The 18,026-nt window shown below is 40.5% G+C and overlaps 1 protein-coding gene across 1 annotated transcript in view; it reads right to left on the bottom strand.

The window, feature by feature from the left end:
* Positions 1–335: 335 nt before the first annotated feature.
* LOC130708400 (serine/threonine-protein kinase MRCK alpha-like) overlaps positions 336–18,026 on the bottom strand; it is a 71,449-nt gene continuing 53,758 nt past the window's right edge. Inside the window, exons 12-13 of the mRNA XM_057548349.1 lie at positions 8,765–8,888; positions 336–1,781 (exon numbers count right to left, since the gene is read on the bottom strand). Of these exons, the coding sequence (XP_057404332.1) occupies positions 1,778–1,781; positions 8,765–8,888 (128 nt within the window). The 3' untranslated portion in view covers positions 336–1,777. The remainder of the gene's footprint in view (positions 1,782–8,764; positions 8,889–18,026) is intronic.

Below are 18,026 nucleotides of genomic sequence, written 5' to 3'. Positions count from 1 at the left end.
AATATTTTTGATTTCTGGTTAGGCAAAGTTTTCTTAGATTTGACAAAAACAAACAAAAGAAAAATAGACCAACTGGATATTATCAAAATAAAAAATTTCTGTGCTTCAAAGAACTCCATGAAGAAAGTGAAAGCAACCCACAAAATGGGAGAAAATATTTACAAAAATTTAACTGATAAAGAGGCTTGTACCCAAATCATATAAGAAATCTTACAAGTCAACAACGAAATGACAAATAACCCAATTTATTAACGGAGAATGAATGTGAACAGACATTTCTCCAAGGAATATATACAAACAGCCAATAAAAAATTAGAATACGAAAAGATGCTCAACATTAGGGAGATGCAAATCATGACCATAATAAAATCCCACTTCACATTCACCAGGAGGGCTTTTAAAAAAAAGACAGACAATAACAATGACTAATGGTAGTTGTGGGAAAACTGTAACCCTCATTCATTGCTGATGGGGTGGTAAAATAGTTCCACTGCCTTGGAAAATTGTTCTGGCAGTTTCTAAATTTGTTGAACAGTTACCTTATCGCCCAGTAATTCCATTCTAAGTATATACAAAGTAGATTGGAAAACTGGGTACACACAAAAATGTTTACACAACTGCTCATAACAGTCAAAACAGTCATAACAGTCAAAACAGAAACAACAAATGTCTATCAACTGATAAACTGATAAACAAAATGTGATATATCCATACAACTAAATATTAGCTTGGCCAGAAACTGAACTGGATTACTGATGCGTATTACAACAGTGATGAACCTTAAAAAGGTCATGCTAAATGAAAGAAGCCATTCACCAAAGGGTACATATTTTGTGATTCCATTTATAGGAAACCTCCAAAATAAGCAAATCTCTAAAGACACGGAGTAGATTAGTAGTTCCTAGGAGCTTGGGAGCAGGAATGGAGAGTGACTACTAAAGAGTACAGGGTTTCTTTTGAGGGTGATGAAATTATTCTAAAATTAAATAGTGGTGATAATTCCACATCTCTGTGAACATAGTTTAAAAAAAGCACTGCACTGCACAAATTAAAAGGGTGAATTTTTGGTACAAGAATTGTACCTCAATAAAATTGTTATTTAAAAAAAAAAATTCTGACAAAGTAAACTTCAGGTCCACATTGTTTCTGTAGTGAATTCTAGAGTGAATTTTTAAGGAAGAAATGACACTAATTTTATAGCACTAGGAATAGGAGGAAAAGAAAAGATCTGACAATGAGAAGCTATTTAAGGCATATGACTAACATCATACTTAGCAGTGAATAAATGAATTCTTTCACATTAAATCCCAGCCTGACTGAAAAAGAAATTAAAGTGCACAGAGATAGAAAGAGATAAAAAAATATGCTTATTTACAAATCACACTATTTAGTATGTAAAATCAAAACCAAAAAACTAGAACCCATTAGCAAGTAGCATCCATACAAGAATTCAAGAGTAAGTTACCATTCTAAAATCCATTTCAGCTACCTCGAAAATTTGCAGATTAAAGAAAATAAGCTATACCTTTACTACAATACATACAAAAAGGTATTCAATATAACTCAAGAGTGTACATTCCTGACTCAAGTAAAATCTTAGCAAACTAATCATAAAAGGAAAATAACTTACATTGATAAAGAATGTATAAAACAGGCTGAGAGCAATCTGAAATCAAGAGTTAAATCCATCACACCACAAAGTGGGAAATGAATAGAGAGCTGACCTCAGATATGTTCATCTTCTGTAGCGTTTAGGAAGGTGCAGAGGACTGAAGATTCAGCTGGGGGGACAGAAAAAGGACACTGTCAGGACACCTGGCCTGCTTTACAGTTCCTACATTCATTCACCTCCCAATCACATCAGCAGCCCAGCTGAGAAGGAGCCTCCCTACAGCATCCCTTCAGCCCTTGAAATGGCAAGGGAAAGATCCTGTGGAAACACCATCTGTCCATCTACCAGTTTGAAATGATCACGGGGCTTAAACCTACCACTCTCATTTGGTAAAAATAATTTTGTCTATTGATTTAAATTGATTTAATTAAATACAAACAAAAATGGAAAAACAGATGATTGAAGTACAGCAAAGGATGACATTACTTCATTAAAATTAACAGTAAAAAAAAGAGACACAGGCTGCATCCTTTATCTATTTTCCTAGCAAAACTGTTTACCCCTTGAGTTAGAGAATCCACAGACTGCCCAATAAAAAGGATGCGGTGCTTTATGGCAAAGTGTTAAAACTTACTACTTTCTAGTGGGCTGAAGTTTCTCAAAAGGGACTCTTGATAAGTTTCTTTTGATTGACTGAACAGTATGAACGACTGTTCGACTCCTGGCTCTGTCACAATCCGGTTAAGCCTGGAGAAGTCACCGGCCCTCTCAAACTCAGGACCACCTCACCAACCTGAGACTCAGATTTGCTTTTTGCTTAACGTGTGTCTAATGCAGATGCTCATACCGTTATCACGAGATAATTGGGAGGCTTATGTAAACCACCCAATGAAAAGAACAAAGTGCCTTCTAAATAACAACATTATCACTTTTTCGACGGTTAGTACCTGGCACTTGGCTCTTTTTCCAAACGACCCATACAGATTTCTCAGAACAACGCCATGAAGCAGGCATTATTCATAGCCTCCTTTGCAGACCTGACTCGCCCCCAGGTTACTTCTCCCGCCCACAGTACAGGTGACACGGCTGTAACTGACCGGGTCTCTCCCGCTCCAGAGCAGGGCTGCCCAGCACACCCTCCGCCCGCGCTTTCTGGCCCGCTCACGGCCAGCGTGACCACCGCGCTTTCCCTCCCACTGTCCGCCCCGGCGTCCCCCCGTCAGATGCGGGCGGGGCCGGGCATTCCGTCCCCACACGCACCGTCCCCTCTCCTAACGGGTCTCAGCTCCACCGGCCCCCGAGACCACAAGGCCCGAACCGGGATCGCCCCACCCACCTTCCCAGGGCGGAGGTCCAGGCCAGACCCGGGCACTGCAGTCCCGCCTGGGCCAGAGGACGGCCCGAGACGTCCCGCGACGTCCCGCTTCTGCCCCCGCCACAAGAACGCCGCTCTCAGCGAAGCTTCAGGCCACGCAAGTCCTGCACCTGCCACGACCAAAGCTCCAGGTTCTTCTCACCTCGAGGCGCATGAAAGCGGAAGGGGTGAGGCGGGCCCTACGTTGCACATGCGCAGAGGAAGCCGCTAAAGACCAGGAAGACAGTAAGAGGGAGAAAGACTACATTTCCCTTGGCCCCCTGCACCCTGGGTTGACTGTGAACCAAGCAATCAATTTAGTACTTCAGAGTAGAAATACGGGGGGAAATGCTTATCCCAGGGTCCTGGGTGCCCTGAGACCCCTGACTGGGTGTGTGTCTGAGGCAGGAGATAGAGGGGCCCCAAGCCAGGCATTCACAACTAACCTCCCGTTTACATTTCATGGGGCAGGAAAAAGTGGGCTTCCGACACTTACAACTTAGTCTCCTGTTTACATTTGCTGAGACAGGAGATAGATGGGCTTCAGTTTAGACATTTAAAATCAGCCTCCTGTTTGCTCTCTGAAATGGAAGTAACTGCAGAAACAGGGTAAATACCCAGGCTTTGTCTCCCGTGAACACCTTAAGATAACAGTCATGGCAGGAATAGAGAGGGGCTAACCCTTGTTTGAGTCAAGGATCAAAAGGTCATATATTTCCCATCCTTGGGGCAAGGGAGACACTGCACATGTGCAGAAAGGTTCCTTGGGGGTCAAAAAGGAGGGCACACCACCCCAGAATGTGTGATGCTAAGGCCGTCTCATAGGCCTCTGGGCTGAAATCCATCTTGGAAAAAAGTTGCACAGGCATATTGGGGAGGGTCCTAGGGCAGGTCAGGTGTAGAAGAAGAAACCAGATAATTGGCCAAAGGTACACAAAGACCCAGAAGAACTGCCCTGTATAAATGATTTAACCACCTTTTTACTGCGCTTCTCCTCATTAGGGGGGACGCCCACACCCTCTCTATCCAGATGTGCATCTCTGCCTTGCTTCTGTCTTAACTAAACAAACTGTTTCTCTGTGTGCTATGTCTCTAATAATAAACTTTGTACCTGTTTTTACAGTTTTTGCCTCCGTGAGCAATGCATTTTTCACTGGGGGCAAGAGCCGGGGGTGTGGTGGCTAGGATTCCTGGTTTTCATCCAGGCTGCCCAGGTTCAATTCCTGGGCAGGGAATTAAGATCTCACTTCATGCCACCACTCACTGCTGCCTCTCCAAGATCATGTCCACACTGTGGCTCTTAGGCCATCTGTATACCTGGGTCCCAGGGCAAAACTAGGAAAGCTCGTAGCTGAAATCATATTCTCCAAATTGCTAGATCCTGATAGTCCCGAGAAAATATCCTCCTAATGGAATAGAATTTTCCGTCTCTGCATTAATTAACCTACTTGGCATCAAGGGGGCATCCTTTGTGAAGGACAAATAGCATATTTTCTCAAGAGTGAGTTCACTGGTTTAGTCATAATGGAACAGACTTCTTTTTTCATTTATTGCAATTTTCAAACCAAGCAGGATGCTGCAGGGCCTTTCTGGATACAAAAGCCTTTCCCTGTCCTCTGCTTCTTTGGAGGAAAAAGGTTTCAGCTCCTAGACTGTTGTCGCTGAGTTGCAAAGGACAGATTCAGACAGTTACTAATAAGGAAGAAGAGAAAATACAGAAGCAAAGGAGGGGCAGTCAAAAACAATAGGGTAGCTATAAAACGGGGACCTGTTTCCTCCTCAAGGGATATACATAGCAATATCTATGTATGTGTCTTGTTATGCATAACAATATGTGCAGGATCTAAAACTCCCACTCTGCTGGAGGATGGTAACTTCAGATTGAGTACAATATTCCTAAACACCACCCAGTCACCTCATTACCAACAAAAGTCACACATCCTATAGGCTTCGCCCCAAATTTTTACTATAAAAACTCTTCCACAAAAATCATCCAGGAGTTCAGGTCTTTTGAGCACGAGCCACCAGTTCTCCTTGCTTGGTCTTTGCAATAAATCTTTACCTGCTCCAAACTTCGACGATTTTGTTTGTTTGGCCTCACTGTGCATCAGGTACATAAACTGGCATTTGGCAATCATTTCCTATGTAAAAATCCATGAGCTCCTAACGTTAAAGGTAAATATGAAAGTATAATGAACTGACAGCCATACCATGTTTGTTTTATGCAAACCAGATGGCCCTCCTCATGACATAGGCCTAGCAAAATACTCAATATTGTTTGCAAATTTTTTGTTCATACACCTCCAATTCTGACCTGAGCAAGGCTGTTGAAAAATCATTATTCCTTCAACACTTGATGGAATATTTTCTGTGTTCTTTATTGTATATAAATATATTTCAACATTTTGTTTTAAATTATACAAAAACACAGGGTCAGTTTAATCAAAAGCATAGTGCTTGATGGGATTATTGGAGGAAATTTCCACTCTGCATCTCCTTCCCAAATGGAACCAATGTTCATTAGCCTCAACTTTATTCAGTGCAGTCCACTACACAAATACATTTTTCAAATAGGAGCTTTTCTTTTTTCCACTTATTTACAACTCATTTTGACTCAATTAAAGTGTAGTCATATTATCAAGTCAAATTATTTAAAACTACATAGTTGGGCTGCAACACAGAGGCTTGAAAGAATGAAAAAAGAGCCCAAAATCAGCGACAGAGACATCAACGATTTAATGGATGGAGGATCTTACATGTCTGAAGTGTGGTCCTTGAGTGACATCCCACCCTGTGCAGCAGACCACAGGAAGGACGTGGCAGTAGTCTTCCCTAGCAGGGGTTGGGGGGAAGATACCAGTTATAGGGGGAATTGACCTCAGATTGGTTCATCAGTTACCAGGGAAACCAACAGAGCTACATGATTCTCACCGTCCCTTTGATAAGCTATCAGCGTGGCGATGTTCTGCTCTAAAGCTAGAACAGTCATTGGCTGGGGCATGGGGCAAGTATGCAGGAAGGTTACTCTTCTGAGTAGGGTGTAGGTGAAGCAAGCACTGGTCAAGCAGGAGATGTACAAAGAGCAAGAGAACAGGCATTTTGAGTGGCCTGACCATACATACATCATACTTTTTCTTGGCTGCATGATATTTTATTGGAGGGGTATATGATTTACTTAATAAAAACCTTTTACATGGATGTTTAGTTTGTTTCCAAATTTCATTATTGTAAATATGCAGTAAATATTTGTGTCTATACTTCTTTGCATATTTGCATTATTTCTGCAATACAAATTCCAAAATATACAATTGCTAAATTAAAATAGATACGTAAAAGTTGGTAGATGTTAACAATAGGCCATCAAAGAAGCTATGCTAATTTATACTCCCACTAGGATTTGTGAAAGAAAAAGCCTTTCTGACACTTAGTAAAACAGTAAGACTTTTTTCAAGAAAATTACAATAGGGCAGAGAGATCAGACTTAACTCCAAATACAGCAAAGAAAGCTGGGGACTTATAGCTGATGAGCAAAGTGAGGGAATATGTGGATGGAAAATGACTAGAAGGAGACTTCAAAAGTAAAGGGATTCTTACTAACCTGACCTAACGAGATTCTTGCTAAAGAGAGGCCAAGTGCTTAGATGTCAAAGGTGAGGGATGAGGCTCAAGGATGAAGATTCTATCTAAACTGACTTAGCAGGATTCTTGCTAAAACTGGACTGTGTACCCCTGTCAAGGATGGGATGGATATGGAATGCTAAGGTCAGGGCTTAGTCTAAAAGAGGGTTTAGAGGAACCTGACTGAAGTTTGGTCAAGAAGGGCATTTGGGTCACATTACATGAGAGTTCCACTCCCCTCATCCCTATTCCAATACAGGATTTCACTGTTCTTTGATAAATAGTTATTACAGAGGCTAATCGAATAGATGATTTACATCTACATATTTCCATTGGGCATTATCTTACTGTATGTGTGAGAGTTACAAGTTCCAAATTTTTTATACAAATAGGTTCTGAGACCAGAGTCCTTTGTATTATTCTGAAAACCAACTTATATTACATATAAAATTCCATTATATATTTGGATCTATTGATAGAGTTTTGTTGTTGTTGTTCCCTTGGTCTATCTATCAATGCACCATTTACACAATGTGTTCATTACTTTAGCTTTCTTATAGATTTAACTATGGTAATCATATCTTTTGACTCAATTTTCAGAATTTCCCTAGCTATTCTCACAAGCTCTTCATCAAGAGAAACAGTATAACTTTCTAGGGCCAAATCTCTAAAAATAATCATGCTGAGGTTCTGATTAGCATCATACTTATGAATTGAAGTGAGACATAATATTGTTACAATGGTAAAATAATGACATTATCCAGTCTGCCAATAATATACTTCTGGCCACTGTATATCTCACTCTCCTTTAGATCCCTTATGTAGTTTAATAGTTTTCTATATATAGATATACATATAGGCAAACATTGATTCAGTTCTTTCAACTGGATTCTTATAGTAAATGAAACATTTTCACATATGGTATAATATGTATTTATTTGCACATGGGAAAGTTGTTGGTTTTGATATAGTAACAATGTTTTTTGCTTTATTCTCTGATTTATTTTTTCAACTAGTTTTAATGTTAATGATCTTGGATATTCATGCACATAATGACAAGCCACTGATTTTCAACATTTATCATTATTTGTACTTCTATTATGGGCTGAATTGTGCCCAACCCCTCAAATCAATATGTTGAAGCCCTAACCCTGAGTACCTTAGAATGTAACTATATTCAGAGTTAGAGCCTTCCAAGAAGTAATTACATTAAAATGAGGCTGTGAAGGTAAGCTCTAATCCATTCTACCTGGTGTTCTTATAAGAAGCTTTGGCTACACAAGGAGACACAAGGAATGCATACATACAGAAGAAAGACCATATGAAGACACAATAAGAGGGCAACACTAAAAAAGTCCCAGAGATCTCAAGCACGATATAGTGAATATAAACAACAGTATTGTATTATAGTCATCAAACTTGCTAAAAGACTAGATCTTAATTATCACAATCACCAAAAAGAAATGATAATTACATGACATGATCAAGGTGCTAATTGTCACTACAATGGCAATCATATTACGATACCTAAATCTACCAAATCAACATGTTTTACACCTTAAATTTACACAATATTATATGTCATATATTTCAATTAAAATTGAAATATATTTCAATTAAAATATGTCAAATATATTTCAATGTTATATGTCAAATATATTTCATCTCTCCTTGGCTTGAGACCATCTGCAAGCCAAGCAGAGATGCCACAGAAGAAACCAATTTACTGACACCTTGATTATGAATTTCTAGCCTCTCAAACTGTAAGAAAATACATTTCTCTTGCTTAAACACCCAGTCTACACTTTGTTGTTATGGCAGACCTAGCAAACCTATACACCTTATAATGAATTAAACATAATGAGCACAAAAAGTCTGGTGGAGCTATATTAAATAAGTCATAATAGACTTTAACATAAAGATTAATAATAGAGATAAAGTATATATAATCATATACTATATACATAATATATATAAAATATCTTTTCTGTGTATTTATTATTGATTCTTTGTAATTCTTATAACCTGTCGTGTGACACCTGGTCTTCCAGATGCCGGATTGACAGCAGGGAAAAAGAAATAAAAATCCCTCTACTCTGCTCTTGGGTTTGTGTTCAGGGTTGGTGTGGGGAGCCTATTAGATGGAGTCACAGCAAGAGAGCAAGGGAGTATGTCCCTACCTGGCAGAAAGTCCTGACGAAATGGGTGCTGCTCCCTTAGGTGGAGGTGCTTGGTCATGGCTGGCCCTTGGTTCAGTATAAGATAGACCAAAGATGAGCCTTCCTCTCATCTCACTTAACGAATCTTAATGGCAAAACACAAAAAGATCAAACAGGTTACAAATGACAGAAATACATCTCAGAACCAAGCTCAAGAATATTTATATGTCTACAAAATATCCACCACCCAGCAAGTCTGGAATCCAATTAAAAATGACCAGATTTAACAAGAAAATGGGACCCATGAGGAACAAAATAAATCAGTTAAGACTGTTGCTAATCTGGGAATTCCCTGGTAGACCAGTTGTTGGGACTCCATGCTCTCCCTGCGGAGGACCTGGGTTCGATCCCTGGTCAGGAACTAAAATCCCACAAGCCACATGGCATGTCTGGAAAAAAAATTTTTTTTAAATTGTTGCTAATCTGACACAGGTGTTAGAAGGGTATTAATACAGTCATTAGCACTGTATTCCATACAGTCATTATCCCTGTATTCCATAGATTCAAAAAGTTAAGTACAAGCATGAGAGATAAAACAAAAGATTCAAATTGAACTTCTAGATGTAGATAAAAACTACAATGCTTGATATAAAAAATAAAATGGATGGGATTAAACAGCACATTATACATTTCTACAGAAAAGACAGGAAAAAAACAGAGGAAAAATTAGCAATGAACAGCAAATGGTACAACAATTTCAAGTGGTCAGATAAATATGTAATTGGAGTTCTTACAGGAGTGTGAGGGAGTAGGGGAGAAAATTGAAAGAAATAATGAGTGAAAGTTTTTCAAACTGTAAATCCATACATCCATGAAGCTTAGTGATCTCAAGTATAAGAAACATAAAGCTACACTAAGGCACATCACAAACAAATTGATCAAAACCAGTGATAAATATAAAATATTAAAAGCAGCTGGAGGAAAAAAAATTGTTTGTACAAAGAAGCCAAGATCGGGGGGGACCTTCAAGATGGCGGAGGAGTAAGAGGTGGAGATCAACTTCCTACCCACAAATATATCAAAACTACATCTACATGTGGAACAACCCCTACAGAACATCTACTGAACGCTGGCAGAAGACCTCAGATTTCCCAAAAGGCAAGAAAATCCCCAGATACCTGGGTAGAGCAAAAGAAAAAAGAAAAAACAGAGACAAAAGAATAGGGACGGGACCTGCACCTCTGGGAGAGAGCTGTGAAGGAGGAAAAGTTTCCACGCACTAGGAAGCCCCTTCACTGGCAGAGACAGGGGATGGGCGGGGGAAACTTCGGAGCCACGGAGGAGAGCACAGCAACAGAGGTGCTGAGGGCAAAGCGGAGAGATTCCCGCACAGTGGATCAGTGCTGACCAGCACTCACCAGCCTGAGAGGCTTGTCTGCTCACCCACCAGGGCAGGTGGGGGCTGGGAGCTGAGGCTCCAGCTTCAGAGGTCAGATCCCAGGGAGAGGACTGGGGTTGGCTGTGTGAACACAGCCTGAAGGGGGCTGGTGCACCACCGCTAGCTGGGAGGGAGACAGGAAAAAAAGTCTGGACCTGCCGAAGAGGCAAGAGACCATTGTTTCGGGGTGCACGAGGAGAGAGGTTCCTTCCCTGTGTGCCCACAGAAGGCAGAGCACTGCCTAAGCAAGTTCCAGAGACGGGAGCGAGCTGTGGCTATCAGCTCGAACCCCAGAGACAGGCATGAAATGCTAACACTGATGCTGCTGCCACCAAGAATCCTATGTGCAAGCACAGGTCACTATCAACACACGCCCCCAACCCTGAGAGCCTGTGGAGCCCACCACTGCCAAAGTCCCTTGATCCAGGGACAACTTCCCTGGGAGAACACACGGCATGCCTCAGGTTAGTACAATGTCATGCCAGCCTCTGCTACCAGAGGCTCACCCCACATTCCAGTTATGACTACCATACCCCTCCTTCCCACCAGCCTGAGTGAGCAAGAGTGGCCTAATCAGCCGCTGCTTTAACCCCTCCTGTCTGGGTGGGGAACAGATGCCTGAGGGTGATCTACATGCGGAGATGGGACCAAAACCAAAGCTGAACCCCAGGAGCTGTGCAAACAAAGAAGAGAAAGGGAAATTTCTCCATGCAGCCTCAGGAGCACCAGATTAAATGCCCACAATCAACTTGATGTACCCTGCATTTGTGGTATACCTGAATAGACAACAAATTGTCCCAAATTGATGAGGTGGACTTTGGAAGCAACTGTACACTTGGGTTTTGCTGTCTGCGACTGATTTGTTTCTGATTTTTATATTTATCTTAGTTTAGTTTTTAGCGCTTGTTATCATTGGTGGATTTGTTTATTGATTCAGGTGCTCTCTTATTCTTTTTATATATTTTTTATTTTAATTACTTAATTTTATTTATTTTTTCTTTCTTTTTTTTCTCCCTTTCCTTCTGAGCCATGTGGCTGACAGGGTCTTGGTGCTCCTGCCTGGTGTCAGGCCTAAGCCTCCGAGGTGGGAGAGCCGATTTCAGGACATTGCTCCACCCGAGGCCTCCCAGACCCACGTAATATAAATCAGCGAGAGCTCTCCCAGAGCTTCTGTCTCAATTCTAAGACCCAGCTCCACCCAATGGCCGGCAAGCTCAAGTGCTGGACGCCCCATGCCAAACAACTAGCAAGACAGGAACACAACCCCACCCATTAGGAGAGAGGCTGCCTAAAATCATACTGAGTTCACAGACACCCCAAAACACCACCAGACGTGGCCCTGCCCACCAGAAAGACAAGATCCAGCCTTATCCACCAGAACACAGGCACCAGTCCCCTCCACCAGGAAACCTACACAACCCACTGAACCAACCTTAGCCACTAGGGGCAGACATCAAAAACAATGGGAACTACGAATCTACAGCCCGTGAAAAGGAGACCCTAAACACAGTAAGTTAAACAAAATGAGAAGACAGAGAAATATGCAGGAGATGAAAGAGTAAAGTACAAAATGAAGAGGATATAGGCAGTGTAACTGAAAAACAATTCAGAGTAATGATAGTAAAGATATCCAAAATCTTGGAAATAGAATAGAGAAAATACAAGAAACGTTTAACAAGAACCTAGAAGAACTCAGGAGCAAACAATGATGAACAACACAATAAATGAAATTAAAAATTCTCTAGAAGGAATCAATACCAGAATAACTGAGGCAGAAGAACGGATAAGTGACCTGGAAGATAAAATAGTAGAAATATCTGTCACAGAGCAGAATAAAAAAAAAAGAATAAAAAGAATTGCGGATAGTCTCAGAGAGCTCTGGGACAACATTAAACGCACCAACATTCGAATTATAAAGGTCCCAGAAAAAGAAGAGAAAAAGAAAAAGAAATATTTTCAGAAGAAAATATTTGAAGAGATGATAGTTGAAAACTTCCCTAACATGGGAAAGGAAAGAGTCAATCAAGGCAAGGAAGTGCAGAGAGTCCCATACAGGATAAACCCAAGGAGAAACATGCTGAGACACGTATTAATCAAACTAACAAAAACTAAATACAAAGAAAATATATTAAAAGCAGCAAGGGAAAAGCAACAAATAACATACAAGGGAATCCCCATAAGGTTAACAGCTGATCTTTCAGCAGAAACTCTGCAAGCCAGAAGAGAGTGGCAGGACATATTTAAAGTAATGAAAGGGAAAAAATTACAACTAAGATTACTGAAAATCTGAAAAGTAAATTAAGAAAACAAACCCATTATCAACTTCAGTACAAAGAATACAATACTTAGAAGTAAACTTAACTAGAGGTGAAAGACCTGTACACTGAAAAGTGTAAACAATGATGAGGAAAATTAAAGAAGACACTGATAATATGGAAAGACATCCCATGTTCATGGTTACTATTTTTAGAATGTACATACTACCATAGTGGTCCACAGATTCAATGAAGTCCCTATTAAAATCCCAATGGTGTTCAATACAGAAATAGAAAAAGCAATCCAAAAATTCATAGGGAACCACAAAAGAGCCCAAATAGCCAAAACAATCTTTCGAAGAATAAAGCTCAAGGGATCACACTTCCTGCTTTCAAAACATATTACCAAGCTACAGTAATTAAAACAGAATAGTACTGGGTTAAATACAAACATATAGACCAACGGAACAAAATAGAGAGCCCAGAAAGAGACCCATGTATATACAAGAAACAAAATATCACCACTGAATACTCTCCATCAAATACTTATGAAAAGTCCTAAATACACTTTTGTCAAATGTTTGAATCCTAAACGTTAGTAGCATGGAACATAAAAATACATCCAAAAAAAACCAACACCATTTTATATTAATTTAAAATAAAGTCACAAAAAAATGGTATAGGCTTCTCATATCATAAAGCTTCCTTCCAACCTGTAACAACCATTACATCTTCCCAAATGCAATCTAGATTTCAACAAACAGGAGCAATACCACCACCACCACCATCACCACCACCAACAGCAACAAACAGCTGTAACAGAAAATCCTGATGGGAAGGGAGAATCTGATTTCCGGAATTTCTACTTTATGTTATTTAACATATAAATTTTCAACAAAGAGTTATGAGGTATGAAAATAAACAACAAAGTATGATCCATGAATGAGGAAAAAAATGTATATATACATATATATATATATTTATATATATGTGTCTGTGTGTGTGTGTATATATACATACACATTGTCCACACAATGTGGACATACACATATACACATTGTCCAGGCATAAAAAGACTTTAAATCACTCTCTTAAATATTCCCATAGAACTAAATGAAATTTTGGACAAAGAACTAAAGGAAATCAGGAAAATGGTGCCTCACCAAGCGATGAATACTAATAAAGAGAAAGAAATTACAAAAAGGAATCAAATATATATTCTAGAGTTGAAAAGTGCCACAACTGAAATAAGAAAGTCATTAGGGGGATTCATTAGCAGATTTAAGCAGGCAGAATAAAGAATTGGCACATTTGAAGAAGAACTGATTGAGACTATCCACTCTGAGGGGTGGAAAGAGGAAAGAGTGAAGAATAACGAGCAGAACGTAAAAGACCTACAAGACATCATCAAGTATGACAACATATCCATAATAGGAATCCCACATGGAGAGAAAGGGATAGAAAGTCAGGGAAAATATTTGAAGAGATAATTGTCCCAAACTCCTCAAATATGATAAAATACATGAAAGTACATATCCAAGAAACTCAATGAACTCCAACAGGAGATCTACACAAAAACACTATATTAAAATTGCAAAAACTAACAACAAAGAGAATTTTGAAAGCGTCAAGGGAGAAGGCTGGTGGATTTCATATTCACGTGTTGAAAGAAAAACACTGTTCACCAAGAATTCTATATCTGGTAAAACCATCTTCCAAAAATGAAGGACAGCAGTGATATAGGTAAGATGGCAGAATAGGAAGCTCCAGGTATGTAACCCCATGAAAACTCTGAACTAAACAATAGAATACAAATAGCTTTGTGGGAGCTCTAGAAACCAGCCAGTAATCTGAAGCAACAAAGTGAATGCCCAGTAAAGAAAGAGTCACTCTCAAAATGAGAGCAAATTTCGTGACATTTTTGCTCACTCTTATCCTAACCCATTCCTGGCTCAATATGGTGCAGTAGAGTGAAAGCTGCCCAATTACTGGTCCTCCATTGGGAGAAAAGTAAAAGAGTGCAACTTGATTGCAATGTGTGGCATGCCAGGCAATGTCTGAGAGTCTGATTTCTGTCTCACATGACTCAGAGCTGAGATAGGAATAGTGGAATATTTTGTATATCAGATTGGTGGCTGTGAAAGCAATGATGGATTCAATGGCCCATGAAAACTTCATGGCAACTGTAGACCTGCACACACCTGGAGGGCAGAGATTATTGACAGAGGAATACAACAGAACATTTAAGGGCCAAGAAGCCAGGGGTGAGGCTCTTGGAGAAATGAAACAATTAAAAACAGCTGTGTGTGTGGCAGAATTAGGGGCTTGAAGCTGGGCTTTACACACAGGCCCAGTGAAGGCACATCCTCATAAAAGATCGGAGACGACCTGAAGTCTTTACACCAGGCTGATTAGTGAAGGTTTTCCTCTGCAAGTATCCAGTCTACAAGGCTGGGAGAGGTGGCTGTTTTGTTCAATATGCAATTTTTGACAAAAACTCACAAAATACAGAAAAAACAGGGAAATGTGGCCCATTCAAAGGAACATAATAAATCTCTAGAAAGTGACACTAAAGAAACACAGGCTTCAGGGGCTTCCATGGTGGCGCAGTGGTTGAGAATCTGCCTGCTAATGCAGGGGACACGGGTTCGAGCCCTGGTCTGGGAAGATCCCACATGCCGCAGAACAGCTGGGCCCGTGAGCCACAATTACTGAGCCTGCGCGTCTGGAGCCTGTGCTCCGCGACAGGAGAGGCCGCGACAGTGAGAGGCCCGCGCACCGCGATGAAGAGTGGTCCCCACTTGCCACAACTAGAGAAAGCCCTCGCACAGAAACGAAGACCCACCACAACCATAAATAAATAAGTTAATTAAAAAAAAAAAAAAGAAACACAGGCTTCAGAGTTGCTAGATGAACTCTTGAAAACAACTGCCTAGGAAGTCAGGAAGGTGATATATCAACAAAGTGAGAATATCAACAAAGAGACAATTTATTTTAAAAAAGCAAATGTGGAGCTAAAAGTGTAAATTGAATATTTCACAAGAGGGGTTCAAAAGCAGACTGCAACAGGCAGAGGAAGGCATCAGCAAAGTTGAAGACAAATCACTTGAAATTATTAGTTCTCAGAGCAAAAAGGAAAATGAATGAAGAGACGTGAACAGACCCTAATGGAATTATGGGAATCCAAAAAAGAAGACATTATGGGAATCCAGGAAGAAAAAAGAGTGAGAAAACAGCGGAAACCTCGTCTGAAGGAATAATGGACAAAAACTTCCCAAGCTGTGAAATACTTGGATATAAAAATACAAGTTAAACGAACTGTAGGGTGAAATCAAATAGACCCACACTAAAACACAGAGCTCCTTAACAGATGAAACAAACATTGATGGAAGGGAGAAACAGTAAGAGTTGGAGACTTTGATAGCCTTCATTCAGAAATGGGAGAGAACAACCACACAGAAGATCAGGAAGGAAACAGAAGACTTAAACCACAGTATCAACCAAATGGACCTAACACACACATATATACACAGCTCTCTACCCAAAGACAGTAAATTATAGATTTTTCTCAAGTGTACATGTAACATTTCCAGAATAGGCCATATGTTAGGCCACAAAACAATTCTTAATAAAAATTAAAACTATTGCAATCACACAATGAATCTTTTTCTATCACAACGGAATAAAAGTGGAAATCAGTAACACAAGGGAAACGAAAATTCACAAACATGTGGAAATTAAACAGCACGCTTTTAAACAACCAATGGGTCGAGGAAGAAATTACAAGAGAAACTACAAAATACCTTGAGACCAAAGAAAAAAAATACAAAATACCAAAACTTACGGGATGGAGCACAAGCAGTGATGAGAGGGAAATTTATACCTGTAAAGGCTTACATTTAAAAAAGAATAAAGATCTCATATCCACAATCGAACATCTTCCTTAAGGAAGTAGAAAAAACTTAACCCAAGGCCAGCAGGTGGGAAAAATAATAAATATTACAGCATACATAAACAAAACAGAAAAACAATATGGACAGTCAATGAAACCAGGAGTCGGTTATTAGAAAAGATCAACAGGTACCTCAAGATGGACACAGAAGAGACTCCTGAATTTCCCTCCTTCCATGGATGCACTGAATATACAGCTACACACAGATCAATTCCCTCTGAAAGATATCAAGAAACTAACTTTAGTGACTCCTACACATTGGGAAACTGAGAAAATACCCACAAGGAAATGTGTAGGAAAGGATGAGACACACTCTTACTATAAACCCCACCCAAGAACAGCGCCTTATAATCTTTCTGAAACCACCAACTCCTAGCCTCTTCCCAATTAGCGCACTGTTTGCACCACATTTCTAATGTCCCAAATTTTAAGGCTGCCGCCTGAGGGATGGGCCCCCAAATCATCTAGCTCTGAGAGCCAAACGGGCTTCCCTTCACAAGTCCCATGGTATTAGAGCAAACAAATAAGCAGTTTTTACAAGGTGCTTGAGCACTCCCTCTGGCTATCTCCCCAAGCTCAGAGCAGAGGGAACACACACAAATGCTTATCTCCCAATTTCTTCCTGGAGGGTGTTGGACTACATACTTTCCCAGCTACTGTCTGAGGGCCCAGCTTCTAATCAGCTTGCATTTCAGCTGACTGGAATCCTGCCTAGAGCCCCAAAGAGCCAGTGGGTACTTACCCTGCTCTCTCCCCCCAGCTTCCTTCAACAATAAAGCCAAATCTCCTGCATGTCCCTGGAGGGAGCTTGTCTACACATTTAGAACCCTGACTTTTAAAACTGCCACCTGAGGGATGGACCCCAAAATAACCTGCCTCTGAAAGTCAACTGGGCTTGCATTCCTGAGCACCACAGTACTATAGCAAACAAAGAAGCAGTTTTTAAATGGATGCATGAGGATTCCCTGTAGCTATACACCCAGACCCAGCATGGAGGGAGATGACAAAATAATGCCCATCTCCCAGTTTCTCCCTGGAAGGAAGTTGTATATTTTCCTAGCTGCTGCCTGTGGTTCTGGCTTCCAGTTAGTCAGCATGTGGAAGCTCACTGGGATCCTTTTGTGAGCCTGGTAAACCTGGTGGACATGTCCCCTGCTATCTCTCCCAGCTCCAAGTAAGACCAAATTTTTATCTTCTCTCCTGAAAGGAGCTTGTCCACACCTCTAGCACACCAGTTTTCAACTGCCACCTAAGGGACTAGCCCCCAATTCACCTAGCTCTGGGAGCTGAAAGGGCTCAGCCTTCATGAGTCCCTGGGACCACTAAAAACAAAGGCTGTTTTACTTGGACAGAGAAGCATTCAGAGCAACTATTTCCCTTGGCTCAGCACAGAGTGAGGAAGAAAAAACTCTTCCAGCTCTGGATTCTTCTTCATAGGGGCTACCCGGCATATGTCATATTCTGACTTTTCCAACTCCTGCCTGATAACTGGGCTTCCAATTCACCTGCATCAGGGAGTTAAAGCAGCAGGCAACTGGCAGTTGTCCAGAAGCCTACACAGGCATATGAGCATTAACCACATCTTTGAGGACACTGATGGGTCTTGGAACACCCTCAACTACTGGAAGTCACTAAGAA

Source organism: Balaenoptera acutorostrata, chromosome 6 (genome assembly GCF_949987535.1).
Source record: "Balaenoptera acutorostrata chromosome 6, mBalAcu1.1, whole genome shotgun sequence".
Taxonomy (NCBI): Eukaryota; Metazoa; Chordata; class Mammalia; order Artiodactyla; family Balaenopteridae; genus Balaenoptera; species Balaenoptera acutorostrata.
Note: the sequence above shows the minus strand (reverse complement) of the source record. Positions and strands in the feature narration are given on the sequence as shown.